The sequence below is a fragment of the Procambarus clarkii genome, chromosome 42 (assembly GCF_040958095.1).
Source record: "Procambarus clarkii isolate CNS0578487 chromosome 42, FALCON_Pclarkii_2.0, whole genome shotgun sequence".
In the NCBI taxonomy this organism is placed as follows: Eukaryota; Metazoa; Arthropoda; class Malacostraca; order Decapoda; family Cambaridae; genus Procambarus; species Procambarus clarkii.
In genome coordinates this window covers 34556158-34578193 of record NC_091191.1, presented here as the reverse complement: position 1 = coordinate 34578193, position 22036 = coordinate 34556158, and the positions used below count along the sequence as shown (strand labels likewise).

The 22036-nt window shown below is 44.3% G+C and overlaps 1 protein-coding gene across 1 annotated transcript; it reads right to left on the bottom strand.

Moving 5' to 3' along the window:
• Positions 1-7592: 7592 nt before the first annotated feature.
• On the bottom strand, positions 7593-8051 carry LOC138373529 (octapeptide-repeat protein T2-like). Its single transcript, XM_069339747.1, has one exon. The coding sequence runs from the start codon at positions 8049-8051 to the stop codon at positions 7593-7595; it is 459 nt and encodes a 152-aa protein (XP_069195848.1).
• Positions 8052-22036: the final 13985 nt, after the last annotated feature.

The window sequence follows — 22036 nt, the reverse complement described above, 5'->3', positions numbered from 1 at the left end:
GAGTCGATCCTCGATGATCCAGGAACGTTCCACAGGTCCTCAGGTGTCGTGGAGCCTTCGCGTCTTCGCCGTTCCAATCCCTGAGATTCAGCTACCCCAATCCTGGTTCATCGATGGGCGCTGAGCTAATCACTATTTTCCCACACTCGCCCCTTCCACAAGGCGTTGCTCCTTGTCCTAGTCACGGTGTCGCCCTTCCAAAACCCTCAGTGGATGTGACCCAGTCACAGCTAGGCTTGCCCGCCACACCTTTCCAGACCCACAACGTCCAGCGTCGCCGCCCAGCGTCGTCGTCGAATATTTTCCAAGTTTGGCACTCTTTCGCTCAATAAACTTGGTTCCTTTTTGCTTCCCAGAAGTGCGGGGTCTCCAATACAGCAGATGGGCTGCAATAGCCAGCACTAATCCACTAAGAAAGGCTTGTAGAGCCTCTAATCCTTGAGAGCAGACCGAGGCGCGTCCTCTCGCTTTCGAGGTTAGGTCAACTCTCACGTTGGCGCCGCCCGGGGCATTCGGTGACGTCACGGCGGGCCCTGATTGGTCGCCCGCGACCTAAGTCGGCCAATCCGCGATCGGCTAGTGTCCCTTCCAAAAGGTCATATCTGCATTAGGGGATACTCTTTCATTTTATATCAGGGCGCCAATTTCCACTTATTTACAACTTATAATGAAACGTTCTCCCTTAACTGGCAGCCGGTCTGGTCGCCACATATATCAATAGATTCCCTGAACCTCAGAGAATCAGTAGGGAGAGCTGATATGACTCTTTAAGCCGGCAAACGAAAGAAATAGGAGAGGGCATCGTAACAAGTGTTAACTGCCATGTTGTTGTTTTCATACTCTTGACTGGGTCTTCTGTCATTTGGTGGAGGGTTGTATATTACTGCTACTACTATTCTTGGTCCTCCCATTGTTATGGTGCCTGCTATGTAGTCTCTGAACTCCTCACAGCCCGGGATGGCCATCTCCTTAAAACTCCATTCCTTTCTCATGAGTAGGGCCACTCTGCCTCCTCCCCTACCTTCCCTCTCTTTCCTATTACTGTGTACTCCTGGGGAAACACGGCATTCGTTATGATTCCATAGAGTTTTGTTTCAGTGAGTCCGATTACATCTGGGTTCAATTCTTGTGCTCTGTAAAAGTCTGTAAAAGGTAAACCTTGTGTGTGTGTGTGTGTGTGTGTGTGTGTGTGTGTGTGTGTGTGTGTGTGTGTGTGTGTGTGCATGTGTGTGTGTGTGTGTGTGTGTGTGTGTGTGTGTGTGTGTGTGTGTGTGTGTGTGTGTGTATACTTACCTAATTGTACTCACCTAATTGTGCTTGCGGGGGTTAAGATCTGGCTCTTTGGTCCCGTCTCTCAACCGTCAATCAACAGGTGTACAGGTTCCTGAGCCTATTGGGCTCCATCATATCTACACTTGAAACTGTGTATGGAGTCAGCCTCCACAACATCTCTTCCTAATGCATTCCATTTGTCAACCACTCTGACATTAAAAAAGTTCTTAATAATATCTCTGTGGCTCATTTGGGCACTCAGTTTCCACCTGTGTCCCCTAGTGCGTGTGCCCTTTGTGTTAAATAGCCTGTCTTTATCTACCCTATCAATACTCTTGAGAATCTTGAATGTGGTGATCATGTCCCCCCTAACTCTTCTGTCTTCCAGCGAAGTGAGGTTTAATTCCCGTCGTCTCTCCTCGTAGCTCATACCTCTCAGCTCGGGTACTAATCTGGTGGCAAACCTTTGAACCTTTTCCAGTTTAATCAAATGCTTGACTAGATATGGACTCCATGCTAGGGGTGCATACTACAGGATTGGCCTAACATATGTGGTATACAAAGTTCTGAATGATTCCTTAACCAAGTTTCTGAATGCCGTTCTTATGTTGGCCAGCCTGGCATATGCCGCTGATGTTATCCTTTTGATATGGGCTGCAGGAGACAGGTCTGGCGTGATATCAACCCCCCAAGTCTTTTTCTTTCTCTGACTCCTGAAGAATTTCATCTCCCAGATGATACCTTGTATCTGGCCTCCTGCTCCCTACACCTATCTTCATTACATTACATTTCCTTGGGTTAAACTCTAACAACCATTTTTTGGACCATTCCTTCAGTTTGTCTAGGTCTTCTTGAAGACTCAAGCAGTCCTCCTCTGTCATAATCCTTCTCATAATTTTGGCATTGTCTGCAAACATTGAGAGAAATGAATCTATACCCTCCGGGAGATCACTTACATATATCAGAAACAAGATAGGACCGAGTACAGAGCCCTGTGGGACTCCAATGGTGACTTCACGCCAATCTGAGGTCTCACCCCTCTCCGTAACTCTCTGCTTCCTATTGCTTAGGTACTCCCTTATCCACCGAAGCACCTTACCAGCTACACCTGCTTGTCTCTCCAGCTTATGTACCAGCCTCTTATGTGGTACTGTGTCAAATGCTTTCTGACAATCCAAGAAAATGCAGTCGTCCCAGCCTTCTCTTTCTTGCTTAATCTTTGTCACCTGGTCATAGAATTTTATTAAGCCAGTCAGGCAAGATTTACCCTCCCTGAACCCATGTTGGCGATTTGTCACGAAGTCCCATCTCTCCAGATATGATACGAGGTTTTTTCTCACAATCTTCTCCATCACCTTGCATGGTATACAAGTCAATGACACCGGCCTGTAGTTCAGTGCCTCTTGCCTGTCGCCCTTTTTGTATATTGGGACCACATTCGCCGTCTTCCATATTTCTGGTAAGTCTCCCGTCTCCAGTGACCTACTATACACTATGGAGAGTGGCAAGCAAAGTGCCTCTGCACACTCTTTCAGTGCCCATGGCGAGATCCCGCCTAGACCAACAGCCTTTCTAACATCCAGATCTAGCAGGTGTCTCTTGACCTCCTCTCTCATAATTGCGAACCCTTCCAAGGCTGCTTGGTTCACTTCCCTTTCTCCTTGCACAGTGACCTCACCTTGTTCTATTGTGAAGACCTCCTGGAACCTCTTGTTGAGTTCTTCACATACCTCTTTTTCATTCTCTGTATACCTGTCCTCGCCTGTTCAAAGTTTCACTACCAGTTCTTTCACTGCTGTTTCCTTCTGATGGGACTGTGGAGTAGCTTTGGTTCGGTCTTGGCTTTGTTCGCTATATCATTTTCATAACTTTTCGCTGCTTCTTTTCTCACCCTGACATACTCATTCCTGGTTCTCTGGTATATCTCTCTGCTTTCTGGTGTTCTGTTATTCCGGAAGTTCCTCCACGCCCTTCTGTTCAGTTTCCTTGCTTCCATACATACCCTATTACACCATGGATTCTTCTGTTGCTTCTCGGATTTTTCCCTTTGGGCCGGGATGAACCTGTTTACTGCCTCCTGACACTTTTGGGGTGACATAGTCCATCATATATTGTACAGACTTAGCTCTGAGGTCTGTGTCCCAAGGTATTTCCCTTAGGAAACTTCTCATCTCCTCATAATTTTCCTATCGGTATGCCAGCCTGTTGTTTCCTAGTTCTTTTTTGGGGGAGATAATTCCTAGCTCTACCAGGTACTCAATGTTCAATACACTGTAATCACTCATTTCGAAGGGTGCTTCCATCTTAACTTCCCTTATATCCCACTCATTTAGGGAAAATATCAAATCAAGCATTGCTGGTTCATCTTCTCTTATTCTTGTTGGTTCCTTGATGTGCTGGCTTAGAAAGTTTCTTGTTGACACGTCCAGCAGCTTAGGTCTCCATGTTTCTGGTCCTCCATGCAGGTCTCTGTTCTCCCAATCTATCTTCCCATGGTTGAAGTCTCCTATGATTAGTAGTCCAGCTCCATTCCTGCTAGCAACAGAAGCTGCTCTCTCTATTATGCTAATGGTGGCCATGTTGTTTCTATCATATTCCTGTCAGGGTCTTCTGTCATTTGGTGGTGGATTATATATGACTAGGACTATAATTTTTTGCCCTCCAGTTGTTATGGTACCTGTTATGTAGTCACTGAAACCTTCACAGCCCTGAATAACCATCTCCTCAAAATCCCAGCCTATTCTTACCAGCAGAGCTATACCACCCCCACCTCTTCCTTCCCTCTCTTTCCTCATAACATAATAGTCCTGTGGGAATACTGCATTTGTTATCGTTTTCGTTAGCCTTGTTTCTGTGAGAGCTATTATGTCTGGGTTTTTCACTAGTACCCATTCTCCAAGTTCATTTGCTTTATTTGTAAATCCATCTATGTTAGTGTAAATTGCCTTGAGGCTCACTTTCTTCTGTCCATTCTCAAATCGCCTCCTTGGTGAGTGTTCTGCTGGTGGGGGAAGCTGTTCCATGGGTGTGAGGATTTGTGAGGTGGATAACAGGGTCTCAGAGGATACTGGGATGAGGGGTGGGGGGGTCAAGTGAAAAGGGAGGGACAGGGAGGGTATGGGGTGAAAGAGGAGGGAGGGCAGGAAGGAAAAGGGGGAAGGGGGGAAATGGTGGGAGGAGGGGAGGGGTAGAAGGGTGGTGATTGGGTGTGGGAGCAGGGAGATTTGGCTGAGTATTTGAGTGGGGGCAGGGAGTGTTTGGGGTAGGGGGGTTTTCTATGCAGAGGAGGGTGGAGGGGTTGCCCTCCCCGCTGATGTTACTGGGTAGTTGGGAGGTGTTGGGAGCTGTGCTTTCCTAGTTTTCCCCTCTCGCCGTGTGTTTCTTCCTTGCTTCTGCCGCCATGGCTCTCTCCTCCCTCGTCATGTCCCTCTGGAGGAATACAGTGTTGAATTCTCCCACATATTGCAGGTAGCTCTTCCTTGTTAAAATCTTCTCCTTTGTGTTCTCGTTTACAAAAACTATCTTTAACACACGGTCTCGGTCTTTTTTGTACCAGCCTAGCCTGAAAACCTTCTCAATGCTATGCTCAGCCCATTCCATATCTAGTGCCTTCAGTATTTCATTCATTGCTGTGTTATCCTTATCATTCCACTCTGTCCTATTGGAGCTTTCCTGCTCTTTAATACCCACAGCTACCACAGATCTTTTCCTTTCCAGCAGCTGGCTAGTGGAGTGTGCTGCTTCCTGTAAGGTGGCTGCTTTTATGGCTACCTCCATCACTGCACACATTACTTCAGAGTTATTTTTTTTTAGCATTTCTGCAAATGTTGCTTTTATTGTGTGTGTGTGTGTGTGTGTGTGTGTGTGTGTGTGTGTGTGTGTCTGTGTGTGTGTGTGTGTGTGTGTGTGTGTGTGTGTTTACTAGTTGTGTTTTTACGGGGGTTGAGCTTTGCTCTTTCGGCCCGCCTCTCAACTGTCAATCAACTGTTTACTACTTTTTTTTTTTTTCCACACCACACACACACACACACCCCAGGAAGCAGCCCGTGACAGCTGACTAACTCCCAGGTACCTATTTACTGCTAGGTAACAGGGGCATTCAGGGTGAAAGAAACTTTGCCCATTTGTTTCTGCCTCGTGCGGGAATTGAACCCGCGCCACAGAATTACGAATCCTGCGCGCTATCCACCAGGCTACGAGGCACCAGGCTACTGTGTGTGTGTGTGTGTGTGTGTGTGTGTGTGTGTGTGTGTGTGTGTACTTATCTAGTTGTACTCACCTAGTTTTGCTTGCGGGGGTTGAGCTCTGGCTCTTTGGTCCCGTCTCTCAACCGTCAATCAACTGATTGATGTACAGATTCCTGAGCCTACTGGGTTCTATCATATCTACATTTGAAACTGTGTATGGAGTCAGCCTCCATCACATCACTGCCTAAAGCAATTCATTTATTAACTACTCTGACACTGAAAAAGTTCTTTCTAACGTCCCTGTGGCTCACTTGTTCACTCAGTCTCTACCTGTGTCCCCTTGTTCGCCTACCACCCATGTTAAAAAGTTTATCCATATCTACCCTGTCCACTCCTCTGACAAATTTGTAGGTTGAGATCATGTCTCCTCTTACTCTTATGTCTTCCACTGTCGTGAGGTGCATTTCACGCAGTCTTTCCTCGTAACTCATGCCTCTTAGTTCTGGGATTATCCTAGTGCCATACTTCTGAACTTTTTCCAGCTTCGTCTTGTGCTTGACAAGATACGGGCTCCATGCTGGGGCAGCATACTCCAGGATTGGTCTTACATATGCTGTTTATAAGGTTCTGAATGATTCCTTTCACAGGTTCCTGAAGGCTGTTCTGATGTTAGCCAGCCTCGCATATGCCGCAGATGTAATTCTTTTTATGTGGGCTTCAGGAAGCAGGTTTGGAATGATATCAACTCCTCGATCTTTCTCTCTGTCCGCTTCATGAAGTACTTAATTACCCATTCGGTATCCTGTGTTTGGCTTCCTGTTTCCACCGCCTAGTTTCATTACCTTGCATTTACTAAGGTTTAACTTTAGTAGCCATTTGTTGGACCTTTCATTCTGTCTGTCTAGGTCATCTTGTAGCCTCCTACTATCATCCTCTGTTTTAATCCTCGTAATTTTTGCATCATCAGCAAACAGTGAGAGAAACGATTCTATACCCTCTGGGAGATCATTTACATATATCAGAAACAGTATAGGTCCAAGTACTGTGTTTTATTTGTGTGTGTGTGTGTGTGTGTGTGTGTACTCACCAAATTGTACTCACCTAATTGTGCTTGCGGGGGTTGAGCTCTGGCTCTTTGGTCCCTCCTCTCAACCGTCAATCAACAGGTGTACAGGTTCCTGAGCCTACTGGGCTCCATCATATCTACACTAGAAACTGTGTATGGAGTCAGCCTCCACCACATCACTTCCTAATGCTTTCCATTTGTCAACCTCTCTGACATTAAAAAAGTTCTTTCTAATATCTCTGTGGCTCATATGGGCACTCAGTTTCCACCTGTGTCCCTTAGTGCTTGTGCCCCTTGTGTAAAATAACCTGTCTTTATCTACCCTGTCGATTCCCTTGAGAATCTTGAATGTAGTGATCATGTCCCCCCTAACTCTTTTGTCTACCAACGAAGTGAGGTTTAATTCCCGTAGTCTCTCCTCGTAGCTCATACCTCTCAGCTCGGGTACTAGTCTGGTGGCAAACCTTTGAACCTTTTCCAGTTTAGTCTTATGCTTGACTAGATATGGACTCCATGCTGGAGACGCATACTCCAGGATTGGTCTGACGTATGTGGTATATAATGTTCTGAAACACTATGTTTAATGTTCTGTGTGTGTGTGTGTGTGTGTGTGTGTGTGTGTGTGTGTGTGTGTGTGTGTGTGTGTGTGTGTGTGTGTGTATGTGTGTGTATGTGTGTGTGTGTGTGTGTGTGTGTGTGTGTGTGTGTGTGTGTGTGTGTGTGTGTGCGCGCGCGTGTGTGCGTGCGTGTGCGTGCGTGAGCGTGTGTGTGTGTGTGTCAATATATAAGTGTTCTGAATGCTTTTCTAAACCTTATACTATGCTGAAAACTTTCACAGTGAAAATACAAAGTTTAAAAGGCCGGCTTTTGCAGCATACTTCAATGTACCTGGTGAGCCACTCGCTAACCAGACCTTTGACCTCTTTGCAGCGAAGCAGACACAAAAACCAAAAGTAAAATCCTGTGCAGTCCCTGGGCGATTGAGACTAAACATTGTCGAGCAAAGTTTAGCCTTTTTCCACTTATTTTTCTCTCTTTTATTTGTGTCGTGTGACAGTTTGGCCGAGTCATAAGAAACTGTATAAGTTGGCCTTCTTTCGTCCGTATAGCTGCTTCCGGAGACATCTGTGGGTTTTTATATGACAGTTCTCTCTTTCCACGAGAACCTCTACCGGTGTCTCTGACTGTTTCTCTGCGTCTCTGATTTTTTTTCTGCGTCTGGGTTTCTTTACGTCTGTTTCTCTGCGTCTGTGTTTCTCTGCATCTGTGTTTTTCTGCGTCTGTGTTTCTCTGCGTCTGTGTTTCTCTGCGTCTCTCTTTCTGTGCGTCTGTGTTTCTCTGCGTCTGTGTTTCTCTGCGTCTCTCTTTCTGTGCGTCTGTGTTTCTCTGCGTCTGTGTTTTTCTGCGTCTGTGTTTCTCTGCGTCTCTGTTTCTCTGCGTCTCTGTTTCTCCGAGTCTCTGTTTCTCCGAGACTCCGTATCTCTGCAATTATTTGACTGTTTCTCTGCGTCTCTGCCTGTGTACATATGTACATTTACTAGAGCAACGGTGAGAGTGGACCATCCCGTGACGTCATAACGTGTAACGTAACAAATATGAACGCATTATGAACACAAGATAGTTTGACAGAGGTGGGGGGGGGGGCCACTTGGCCCTGAAATATGGAGAAACAGTGCATAGAGTTATCCCTCGGGAGCAGGGCGGGGGGGGGGAATGATCTATCGGCGCAGTGCTTGGAGTTTATCAAATGGTGTGATTTACATAATACTGGATGACGGATATTACTATTATAGTAATGGAACACTGACGACGAGACATCATGAAATCAGATAAAGGACTGACAACTCATTTACACCCACCAGCAAGTGACGAGGAGGTAGTCATACAGCCGTCATACAGCAGTCATACAGCTGTCATACAGCTGTCATATACCAGTCATACAGCACATCCCACATTCACAAACTACCAATCTTTACCGTATATACGATAGGTAACTGTACAACCCGTCGGTGTTCGAGTCTCTGTCTCCCTCTTTCTCTGCCCCCTCTCCTCGTCTTCCATTTTCCCTCCCTCTCTCACATTCTCCTTCATCTTTCCCTCCATAGCTCCCAGTTCCCCCGCCCCCCATTGCCTCCCATGCTCCCTCCTTCTCATCATTCATGCCTCCCTTATACTCCCTCCTGGTGGGTTAAACATGCTCTAATAACATTGTATCAATGTTGAATCGACATTATCGATATTCAATAATGTTGAATCAATGTTCTCGACGTCGATTCAACGTTTAATCGCCAGATTGATGTTCAATTACGTTGAATCAATGTTCTCGACGCTGATTCAACGTTGAATCGACATTGTCGATGTTCAATAACGTTGAATCAATGTTATCGACGCTGATTCAACGCCGATGGCACCTGCGAGATCTGTTGATAAACACACTATTGACCCAAACACCCACATTTCAGGCTTCATTGAAATCTTTGGTTGGCGTAATAGGAGCAATCCTACTTAAACAGGGACAAATGGGGGGTCGACCCGCAAACCCCCTATGTCACTCGCTATACAATCACAGTTCACCATAGGAAGTTGCTTCAGGCTAAACCGCAACTGTCCCTCTGTCTGAGGATGGAGGCCAATCAGTTTTTAAAGTATTGATGTTAACAATTCTACAAGTCACAGCTGAGTGTCATTCTTTGTGGATGATATACAAGTCACCATGAATACCACTGCTGCAGAAGACATTGGAAAACTAGACGTTGATATAAATAGTCTTTGACTGGGCAGCGGAAAATAGCATGAAATTTAAAAATTTTAAGAATTGTTAAATATCATACTATTGGATTTCGTAAAAATGCAAAACGTAAACGAAATACAGAGTACAAGACATTTTCAGATGCCATCATAGGAGGAATCATGTAAAGTATCTGGGAATAATGATTTCAGACGACCTAATGTAAAGCCTAACAAAGCAAATAAAGCATCAGCCAGAAAAATGGTAGGAAAGAGTATGACAAACTTCGAATCCAAACATTCCATTACAATGTTCCTACTGTTCAAATCACTTCTGCTTTACAGTATTGTCTACTGCTCGGTGCTCACTTCACTTTTCAGAGCATAAGTGTCTAAAATACAGGAAACACCGACAACATATACAGTATTGTATGGACACGATAAAGCACCTAAATTACTGGGCAAGTATCATGGAACTCAAAATTGACTCTATTGACAGTAAATAGAGAAGTATCACATGTATATCTATAAGAGAGAGAATGTCTGTCTGTTCAAAGGTCGAGGCCAGCCGCTTGGGTATAGCTTCACCCAAATTGACAGAGTGAATGGTCTGGGGTGCGGGATGAACATAGGCTGGTCGGGGTCGCTAGAAATAAAAAAGGGAACAGCGCAGACAACACAAATCGCCAGAATCAGTCTTCTTATTCACGAATATATGATAAAGAAAGGGAAGAGAGGCCAGAGAAGGGTATTGAGAGGGCCATTGCTTGGTGTGTGTGTCTGCTGGTGATGCAGTTTGGCTTGTCTGCCCCGTTCACGCCGGCAATTCCCGCCTCTCGTTACGGATTAACGGACTCTGAATTGGAATGTTTTTGCGGCCCATCAGGTGAGTGGAAGTTGGCTATTTGGGTTTCATTTTCACTGGATGGGACTAGAGGTTGAAATGATGAAATGAAACAGTAATGTATAAGAGGTAATGAGTGAGAGCAGCGGAGAGGGAGGGATGTGGAGCCTGGGGCAGACAATACCAAGAGGATAACAGGTCTTAAGGAAAGAGACTTCTTGTTTTAAGTAGTGGTGATGCAGGCGGCGGTGGTGATGATTGTTGTGGCCTAGATGGTGGTGATGTTGGTAGTGGTGGCGTCTGTGATGGATGTAATGGGACTGGCGGTGGTGGTGGTGGTAATGGTAGTGTCGATGGTTTTTATTAGCAAACAACTATAGGAAGTAACAAACAAGACCCAACCAGCCATAACGTGCATTATTACTAAAACAAGGGAACAGAGTTGCAACTTTTAGTATCATTATAATAACCATTATCATATAAACTACCCTTATCATCTTAGACCCATTCGAATGCCAAGGATAAAATATATCGAACGTAATGAGAACACATCTATTTATATGCCACAAATTACTTCCATAGTTCACTGAAAAGACCACGCGCGCGCACACAAACACACACACACACACACATTGCTGTAAACAACCGATGCTCGAAAGGCGGGATCCAAGAGTCAATGCTCGATCCTGCAGACACAACTAGGTGAGTACACACACACACACACAAAAGACATCAACTTCATTCTGTAACATCCAACCAACAATTTATGAAAGCGGATATTTCGATAAACTCATTCGCTAACATTCGATATCGGAAAACCTACTTGTAGTCTATTACAGATTCACGTTTTTATTGTCATTCTTTATAGTGTGTCGGCGAGTGGACAGCGACAACGACGGCGATAAACAGCAGCAGCAACAACAACGACAAAAGCAACAATGAACAGTGGCAGTTATGTGACTTTTACTGCAAGTCCAGAAGACAATTTTGTGAAAATGGGCGCGACATGAGAAACAACAAATTGGGCATCGTTCTCTTCCCATCGCGGGAGGGAGGAAAGCGGAGGATAGAAAAGGAATTAGGTGGATGGGGGTAGGTAGGTAGCTTCTACCTACCTACCTAGAGGTAGCTTCTCATTCTTATCCCATAATCCATCGTGTTCCGCTGAGGTGGATAGTCACTTTCCACTGCATTTCGTAAACACCTTTCGCTAGGGTATATATATAGCCATTTTCTGCCACATTCTGGCTCTCTTCTTACACCTTCAACTAAGTTGACAGCTAAATTCTAGCAAATTAGCCCCTTTGCTTGTGCTCGTGTACGTCCTTCGTTGAGGTGGTGACGAGAAAACTCTTTCTATGTTATGGTTAAAAATGGAACTCAAAATACTATAACAATTCCTCTTGAAAAGGTATTAAGAACCCCATTTACTTCGTTGCGAGCCTCGAACATTGCATTGCAAAGCTTATCTGTTATATTTATTTATACCAACCCACTCGTCCTCACATATAAGGCTCTTCTTTCAGCCTTGCAACACAGCAGAATAAACCATCACCGCAGGCAAAATAATTCCCAGACCATCATAATTAAACCTCGCAATGACCTACCAACAAGGTACCTTTCAGAACACAACAGTTGTACCGGGAATGAATGTTGTGCAATTCGGATATACAGAAATAGGATTCATCGCTCGCTCTTATCATTCTGCCTAGTTCCCACCTATGAAAGAAGATGAGAAAAACACGCATCCTCAATATTTATTACGGCACTGATGGCGCTGCTAATATCTCGGTTTTTCTTTAGTGTTGTGAAGAACTAGGCAGAGATGTTCGGTGGAACAGTCGCCCTGCGTCCTAGGGAATGGCTGTAAAAGTGTTTGAGTCTTGGTATCTTACAACCTGGGTATTGATTAAGTCCAGCTACAAGTCCTGATTACTGGACCCCTAACTCATGGCTGCTTGTACCCCCCCCCCCACACTACCTTCGTATTGTCTCAGCAAGTCGTGGGTGTTGGCACTACAACTCCTCGGTGTTGTCTCAACACATTTGTTCTGGCTACATAATCGCTAAGGATAAATTACTGGATTACACAAATCCACGGTGCTGGCAGAGACGCATCTGAGAGCCAAGTTTACCCTCAACCAGCAGCAAGAACTGCTAGGGAATGTCATATTTAGGTTAAATTACATAAACCTATATAATGTGGTTGACATTTTGTTTTACCTATTTTTAATAAACTTTTTATTCAAACAAAATGGCGTCTGGTAGAGGCCCGATGTCATGTTTGTCAACGATGCTTTAAAGGTCACGCAACCTGATGTAACCAATAGGAGGAGCCCAAGCTCGTCATGCAGCAGAGAAACCGCGTGAGATTGGGGGCAGGAGCCTAGTTGTTCTGCAGACTTCACCTGACTGAAGCCTCTCATGTAAGCCTCATAGAGTGCAGCTGCGACAGTCTTTCCGTGAAGCAGGAGTACCAGAGACTACGCTGCTCTGGTCGACGGCACGATGATTGTGTGGGAGACTGGCAGGAAAGTTCCATGCGCTGAGTTGTGCGACAGAAAGTTCTGCTTTGATACTGTGGTCTTTGAGACTTTGTGGACGACCCGTTGTCTGATCGTATCCAGGATCAACAGGAAACAACATATAAAAACATGAAACAAACATTAACCAAAAATAAATAAAAACAGACGAAGAAAACGAGTCTACGAGAAAGTCCAAACAAGGTAACTTTCTTGGGAGGACCTTAGTGATGCACTCATTCCCCGCAAGTCAACGTCTGAGATCCAGCGGGAAGGTAACTTGACAATTTAGGGACAAGTTTGAGAATTTGGCAAGTCCAACAGTCAAGTTTTGTGGTTCACTTCCGGAGAGACGATGTTCTTAGCATAGCTCTCATTGCCCAGACAGTCATCCCATCCCTTCCCCTCACCCTGGCACTCACCCTCCTTCACTATCCCTCTCACCCTGGCACTCACCCCCTTCATTATCCCCCTCACCCTGGCACTCACCCCATTCATTATCCCCCTCGCCCTGGCACTCACCCTCCTTCACTATCCTCATCACCCTGGCACTCAGCCCCTTCGATATCCCCCTCACCCTGGCACTCACCCCTTCATTATCCCCCTCACCCTGGCACTCACCCCCTTCATTATCCCCCTCACCCTGGCACTCACCCCTTCATTATCCCCCTCACCCTGGCACTCACCTCTTCATTATCCCCCTCACCCTGGCACTAACCCTCTTCATTATTCCCCTCACCCTGGCACTCACCCCTTCATTATCCCCCTCACCCTGGCACTTACCCTCTTCATTATCCCCCTCACCCTGGCACTCACCCCTTCATTATCCCCCTCACCCTGGCACTCACCCCCTTCACTACCCCCCTCACCTTGGCACTCACCCCTTCATTATCACCCTGGCACTCACCCCCTTCACTACCCCCCTCACCTTGGCACTCACCCCTTCATTATCCCCCTCACCCTGGCACTTACCCTCTTCATTATCCCCCTCACCCTGGCACTCACCCCTTCATTATCCCCCTCACCCTTGCACTCACCCCCTTCACTACACCCCTCACCTTGGCACTCACCCCTTCATTATCCCCCTCACCCTGGCACTCACCCCCTTCACTACCCCCCTCACCTTGGCACTCACCCCTTCATTATCCCCCTCACCCTGGCACTCGCCCCCTTCATTATCCTCCTCACCCTGACACTCACCCTCCTTCACTATCCCCCTCAGCCGGGCACTCATCTCGTTCCCCATACATTCATTTCGACTCTCACTTCACCCTATACCCTCGAAGGAAGCTCACCACATCCCTATTCCTTCATCCTATACTCTTCCCTGGCACTTTATCCACCCCTCTCCCCTGGCTCTCCTCCCCTCACCCCTGGCATTCCTCTCCTCACTCCTGGCACTCCTCCTCTCACCCCTGGCACTCTTCCCCTCACCCCTGGCACTGCACCCCTCACCCCTACACTCCGTGATCCCTCAGTACCCTTCCAATAACATTCACTGCTGGGGTTCGCTCAGGGGAATTTCCAGCATTTGGAGCTCATTTCCAAGATCCTAAAAGTCATGTTATTAGGTAATCACAGTTTCTCCTAGACATTGAGGGAAAGAAATGGGAACTAAGAGACATAAATAGGAAGAATGAACAGAGAGAACAGACAGAAAAAGAAAGAAGAGGCAAAAAATGAGAGAGGAGACAGTGTGGTACAGACATACATGTTGCAGGTATTGACTGACTGGTGGACTGATTCACTATAATTCCTCTGGTTCTCTATCAACCAAGAACACTCAGGCGTCACCTATTGATAATAAAAACGTAAATTTGAGATAACGCTAATAAGAGATCGCATCATATCCGAGGCTGAGGTGACCCAGCAGCAAGGGATGTATGCACGGTGAGGTGTAGCCAGGTTCTGGGTGTATTAACACTGAGAAAATACTTTAGTCCTGAACTAATATTTTACTGTGAAAAGTATATATATTCTGATTGATCAGTACGTTACTTTGGTGGCTCTAATAACCCTCCTGTGGTTGATAAGCTTCAAGCTTTACACGAAACTAGTTTCAGAATGTTCTGTTCAGTACACTAAATAACAAATATAGTTAAACGCATCAGTGAAACTTCAGTTGTGTGGGAGTGAATGATTGAAACACCTCCCTCTACCGCGGTAACAAGGCCACTGACTGCTCACCAGATAGCACTAACAACAATAAAGCTTAATAGATACAAAAAAAAAAGTATATGGTGAATAACAATATATTTTAATGAAAGAAATCTGTATTTAAGATCCAATGAAGTTTTGTCGACTATTTCCAACGACAGATCCAGTCCAAATCTCGGTGACTCACAGTGGTTGTATGATTGTGTGTGAGCCTCAGGTGTTACTGCACCTTGTTAAGGCAGCTTACCTGAACCTCACTGCGCCTCTGATAAGCCACTTATCCGGGCTAAAACCATAAGCCTACTCTATCACTTCTAAATAACACCAGCGGAGGGCTGAGGATCACGAGCAGATACAGATCAAAGTCCCTATATGCTTGTGTCAGCTGCTACTCTTTATTCACACCCCAGCTCTTGTCTCGGGTCTCTCTTAGACTGTGCTCACCCCACCGTCCTAATCTCAGCTCACTCTTTGTGTGTACTCAATCTCCCAACTTGTATCTTAGCTTTCTCTCCTCACCTGTTCGCTCTTTATTATTTTCTCAGCTGATTAAGACAAGTTTATCACGGGACATGCAGATGCCTCATGCTGAGGGATGAGGAGCAGGATAAATGTATGAGTTCCGGGTTCTCGTAAGACTTGTGTCAGAGGATGGAGGGAAGGAGGTAAGGAAGGCGGAGGGAGGTATTTGGAGGTTTATGAGGGAAAGATAAAGGGGTTTGACAGAGAGGGAGAAAATGAGGGTGTAGTGGAGGAACAAGACACGTGGGGAGAGGGAAGGAAAGGGAGCTATTTGAAAATGAGGATGAGAGGAATGGATAGGTAGAGCTACACATGCTTCCATAATCAGGATATCCCTCTCATACACTCGCTTACTCTCCCAGTCATACACTCGCTTACTCTCCCAGTCATACACTCGCTTACTCTCTCAGTCATACACTCGCTTACTCTCCCAGTCATATTCTCTCTCCCTCTTCAGTCTTACACATACACACACACACCATCTTCTAGTTATACACTCACTCCCTCTCCTTTCATGCACACAACCCCTCTCCCAGTCATACACACACTGCCTTTCCCAGTCAAACATACATTCATATGTTTGACTGGGAAAGGGGGGTCATACATTCACCCCCTCTCGTAGTCATACATTCACCCCCTCTCGTAGTAATTCAAACACCCCCCTTCTACCAATCATTCAAACACCCCCTTCTTCCAATCATTCAAACACCCCCCCTCTACCAGTCATTCGCTCACACTCCTCTCAATCATTCACTTACTCTCTCCGTCATTCACTCACTCCCTTACGTTAAGGAGCCACTAATGAGTTACAGAGATGCCAGAAAGATCTTATTCATCGTAAGAATCGTAAAGAAAAATGAACATGATGTAGAAGAAGACGAATCATGTTCACATTATAATTTTAATTGTATATATGATAAGAAAAACGAATGAACAGAGGCATTCTTTTAGATATATTAATCTTCAGCCCATCCTCTTGTCTAGATAGAACATTTAGTAGCGATATGGACCTGATCATCTTAGCTGATATGTCGATGCAAGATATATCAGTGAAGCTGAAGTGTGGGAAAGCTGTAGGTTTTGATGAAATATATATACAAGCAATTCAATGTACATAAATTAATGAATGTAGTGGGTGAGTAGAATTTTTCAGAAGGCACGACAATGTGGAACTGTGTCCTATGATTGTATGACTAATTGTATGACTCTTATTACATAAAGGAAAATGAAGCAAGAGCAACAATTTTCGAAGAATTTATTTTAGTAACTCAAATGCTTAACGTATATAGTAAAATAGCGACCGAAAGTATACATGAAACACTGGGAAATTGACCAGTGATTGTTGTAGTACACACAGAAGGGATGTGTGAACGTTTAGTGGTGGACACCACAAATATTTTCTACAAAATATATGGTCATTCATTAATACATGCTAACCAGCATATAAACATTTGTTCTGTCTTCTGTGGACAGGGTTTGAGGTATGTTATCCATGGAGCAATGAATGTATGATGAAGTGTCGATGCAATCGATGCATGTGTCGATGCAGTCGATGCATGTGTCGATGCATTCCCGGTGGAGATTCAGCAAATTCAACTTCAATAATAAACAGATAAACTGGGAGCAAATAAACCAGGACTTCACAGAAATAAACTGGGAAGAACAGCTAGAAAATGCAAACCTTAACCAGTGTCTGGAAAAAACAAGCTCAGTAGCACTAGAAATATGTTCAAACCGCATACCCCTAAGAAAAAAGAGGAAGAGATGCAGATTGGAACGGGAACGTCGTTCCCTATATAGGCGAAGAAAACGAATAGCGGAACAACTTGAGAGTCGCACCCTATCTCAAGAACGGCGAAGAAGGTTAGGTAGAGAAATAGAAACAATTGAACTCAAGCTACAAGAATCATACAAAACCCAAGAGAGGCAAAGAGAGCAAAAGGCCATCAGTGAAATAGAGAGAAATCCGAAATATTTTTTCTCCTATGCAAAATCAAGATCAAAAACCACATCTAGTATCGGGCCCCTGCGAAAGGGAGATGGAACTTTCACCGATGACAACAAAGAAATGAGCGATCTACTGAGGAAGCAGTACGACTCTGTTTTCAGCGAGCCATTAAACGCACTAAAGATTGATAACTGAAATGAATTTTTCATGGATATGATACCAACATCAAATCATGTATCAGACGTCACCCTATCCCCACTGGATTTTGAAGAAGCCATAAACAGTATGCCTATGCACTCTGCACCAGGCCCGGATTCTTGGAACTCCATATTCATCAAGAACTGTAAAAAAACACTATCGCAGGCCTTCACATTCTGTGGAGACAAAGTCTAGATACTGGCATTATTCCTGATATACTAAAAACAGCAGAGATAGCACCACTTCATAAAGGAGGAAATAAGGCAGAGGCAAAAAATCACAGACCAATAACACTAACATCGCACATGATAACAAATTTTGAGAGAGTGCTAAGAAGTAAGATCACAAAATACATGTGTTACGACCCTGGGTTCCTCAGTGGAAACCAGAGGTCAAAACTGAGCTAATAAACTGCCTTTTAGTATTGAAAACGCATCACAAGGTGCACTTGTTTGTATCTTCCCTGCCAGACGTAAGACTATTCTTGTTTTCCAAAGAGCATTTAAGACTGAGCTTGGGGTTGATTATTAAATAATAACATAGGCACCAACTATGTTTACTAATACTTTCTAATCATTTGTAAAGTAAACCTGAGTAAACTGGGTATAGGGCTGCGGTACGATTAGTTGAGCAGTCTGCCGGCAGTGAGCCAGCTGGGGGAAAGGAGACTGAAAGTCTATCTTTCTCTGAGTTGGCGTTGGGTGGATAGGATCCTCCTACCCTTCCTCCTCGTTCCTTATTTCTGTGTCTTGTTCAAGCTAAGTATATACTGTGTACATTATTCAATTTCTGGCATACACGTGTTCCATGTGTAGAGTATTATACTTTGTGTGTAGTAGGTGTTCTTAGTGTTTATATTACTAGCTATTCTAAAGGGGGTCCCAGTGGAACCACGTGGTCTCCCTACCCTAAGCGGACTCTAGCTTCAAGTGTTTCCCTAGTAGAACTTTACCCTAGCTTGTGTTCAGTGTAAAACCTTGTATCCTGTCTATGTGGACCAAGGCTTTTAACGTAAGATAGTGTGGTAAAGTAATTATTATTTTTGTTATTGGTGTGAATGAATATGGGGGGTTGTTAAGGGGTTAATAAATAAGTAGTAACGGAGTATCCCTTCTTCCTGTGTGGGAGTGCTATGATCAACCTCTAGTCTGACATGGTCTAGTAGCAAGTTATTATTACTGTGGATAGTTTATTTTGGGGGCCGGGCCTTTTAGTTCTCCCATATTTGATAACTCGGAATGCTACCTACTACCCCTACACCCATGTTATAATAGATCCCCCATAGTTCAGACACTCCCTCTTATTGAACAACATGGAATCACAGCATCTCCATAACCCCGGACAACATGGTTTCAGAACAGGGCGCTCTTGCCTGTTGCAGTTGCTGGACCACTATGATATGGCATTAGATGCTATGGAAGACAAACAAAACGCTGATGTAATTTACACAGATTTCGCAAAAGCTTTTGATAAATATGACCATGGTGTTATTGCACATAAAATGCGTTCAAAAGGAATTACCGGAAAAATAGGCAGATGGATCTACAATTTCCTGACCAACAGAACCCAATGTGTAAGAGTCAACAAAATAAAATCCAGCCCATCAACCGTGAAGAGCTCAGTCCCCCAGGGTCCTGTGCTTGCTCCAGTACTTTTTCTCATTCTCATATCGGACATAGACAAGAACACAACCTATAGCGCTGTATCATCCTTTGCAGATGACACTAGGATCTTCATGAGAGTAGGCAACATAGAGGACACGGTAAACCTCCAGTCAGATGTAGATCAGGTCTTTCTATGGGCTACAGAAAATAATATGGTGTTTAACGAAGATAAGTTCCAGCTCATGTGCTATGGAAAAAATGAAAATATAAAAACGGAAACCACGTACAAAACTCAGGCAAATCATAACATAGAGCGAAAAGGCAATGTAAAGGATCTGGGTGTACTCATGTCGGAAGACCTTACCTTTAAAGAACACAATAAAGTAGCCGTCACAACTGCAAGAAAAATGACAGGTTGGATAACAAGAACTTTTCACACTAGAGATGCTATACCAATGATGATACTTTTCAAAACGCTTGTGCTCTCTAGAGTGGAGTACTGCTGCATAATGACAGCCCCTTTCCAAGCTGGAGAAATTGCTGACCTGGAGAGCGTGCAGAGATCCTTTACTGCTAGAATCCACTCAGTAAAACATCTAAACTATTGGGACCGACTAAAGAGCCTAAATCTATACTCCCTTGAGCGCAGGCGGGAGAGATACATAATAATTTACACGTGGAAAATATTGGAGGGGCTGGTCCCAAATCTGCACACAGAAATAACATCACATGAGACCAGAAGACATGGCAGCATGTGCAGATTACCCCCGTTGAAAAGCAGAGGTGCAACAGGTACTCTGAGAGAGAACTCTATCAACATCAGAGGCCCGAGACTGCTCAACACGCTTCCACTACACATAAGGGGCATAACTGGCAAACCCCTCACAGTGTTCAACAGAGAACTGGATAAGCACCTCCAAAGGATACCTGATCAACCAGGCTGTGACTCATACGTCAGGCTGCGAGCAGCCGCATCCAACAGCCTGGTTGATCAGTCCGGCAATCAGGAGGCCTGGTCGACGACCGGGCCGCGGGGACTCTAAGCCCCGAAAGCACCTCAAGGTAACCTCAAGGTCAAGGTAAGTGTGATCGTTCTATTGAAGAGTGTGTTGGAATGTGGTCGTCGTGGCGGAGTGTAGTCGTCATGGTGGTGTGTGGAAGAGTTTGGTCGTTATGATGATGGAATGTGGAGGAGTGTAGGCGTCCTGTGTAGAGTCAGAGTATCCTGAAGCAGCACAGAGAAGCTACAGGATCATAGATCTGTACTCACAAGATATAAACAGCCCAATTTACCTCCAGAGGCGAAAAGAGGCTTTCTGTAATATAGTACATCAACCAAAGCCCAGATTTGTTTCCGAAACTCATTTATACGTCTGTGTTATGCCCCATGCAGCACTGTTATATAGATAGATAGATATATATATATATATATATATATATATATATATATATATATATATATATATATATATATATATATATATATATATATATATATATATATATGCAATTGACGATCACAAAACACTGATCATTTTATGCGGAAAATCCACAGAGAAATATGAAATGAGGTGAACGTTTCGGCTTTGTTAAAGCCTTTGTCAACACCAGACTGACTAAGGAGAAGGGAGAAGGGGGAGGATATATAGGCCGACACCTGACCAACCCATCCCTAGGGTTGGTCAGGTGTAATTAACCAAAATCAGGTATAGCTTAGCTTAACACAAGGGTATATAATCAGGTATTTAAGCTAAGCTATACCTGATTTTGGTTAATTACACCTGACCAACCCTAGGGATGGGTTGGTCAGGTGTCGGCCTATATATCCTCCCCCTTCCCTTCTCCTTAGTCAGTCTGGTGTTGACAAAGGCTTTAACAAAGCCGAAACGTTCACCTCATTTCATATTTCTCTGTGGATTTTCCGCATATATATATATATATATATATATATATATATATATATATATATATATATATATATATATATATATATATATATATATATATACTAGTATATTTTGGTAGCAGTCTTTCCTGTAGACATATATTATTAAATATGACCGAAAAAAGTAAGATTAATAATTCTAACACGAATTTTCTCGATCTTTCGTACATTTCTTTTCACTGTTGGTGGTAATTCAAAAATCAATTCTCCAAAATTCATTTTTATTTCTAGTCTGACGCGACACTTGAGCGCGTTTCGTAAAACTTATTACATTTTCAAAGACTTTAGTTTACACATACACAACTGAATAGAACTTACACATCTCTGATTTGTTTATATCTACATTTGAGTGAGGTGGATGGGGTGAGGTGGCATTAATAGGGTATTCATTTCATCAACACAAGACAGAACACGAAACAATGGGTATTGAATGGAAGTGATTGTAGAAAGCCTATTGGTCCATATTTCTTGATGCTTCTATATTGGAGCGGAGTCTTGAGGTGGGTAGAATATAGTTGTGCATTAATTGGCTGTTGATTGCTGGTGTTGACTTTTTAATGTGTAGTGCCTCGCAAACGTCAAGCCGCCTGCTATCGCTGTATCTATCGATGATTTCTATGTTATTTACTAGGATTTTAGGGCCAATACGAGGTCAGTCGACCCATTGTAGTGAGCGAGCATGATCGTCGCTGCAGGTCACAGACGGCGGGAGTTATGACCTGGTCAATACATCACACCGCTCTCACAAACGCCGTATTTTGTAATTTAAGTCGAATTTGTTTAATCAGTTTATAAAACATTCGTGTGTGTATGTTGTGTGTTCCCCATGCGTGTGTTTTCCTGTATGGGTCCCTAACACAAGCTAATTGGGCTACAACAGGGGTGGTTGCTACCTGGCTGGCTGATCTCGAAACAGCATTCTACACGAGACTATTACCCATTGCCTACTGCAATGATCCTGATTCTCCCCATCGTTCTGTTTTAGAGCACTGAAGGATGCTCCGAAAAAAGAGAGGTCTGATGGCCTCAGGGCTGCAGGCAGCC

Bases quoted from the DNA above. Each gene is read 5' to 3' on its own strand.
- LOC138373529 (XM_069339747.1), bottom strand. From the start codon at position 8,051: ATGTACACAGGCAGAGACGCAGAGAAACAGTCAAATAATTGCAGAGAT.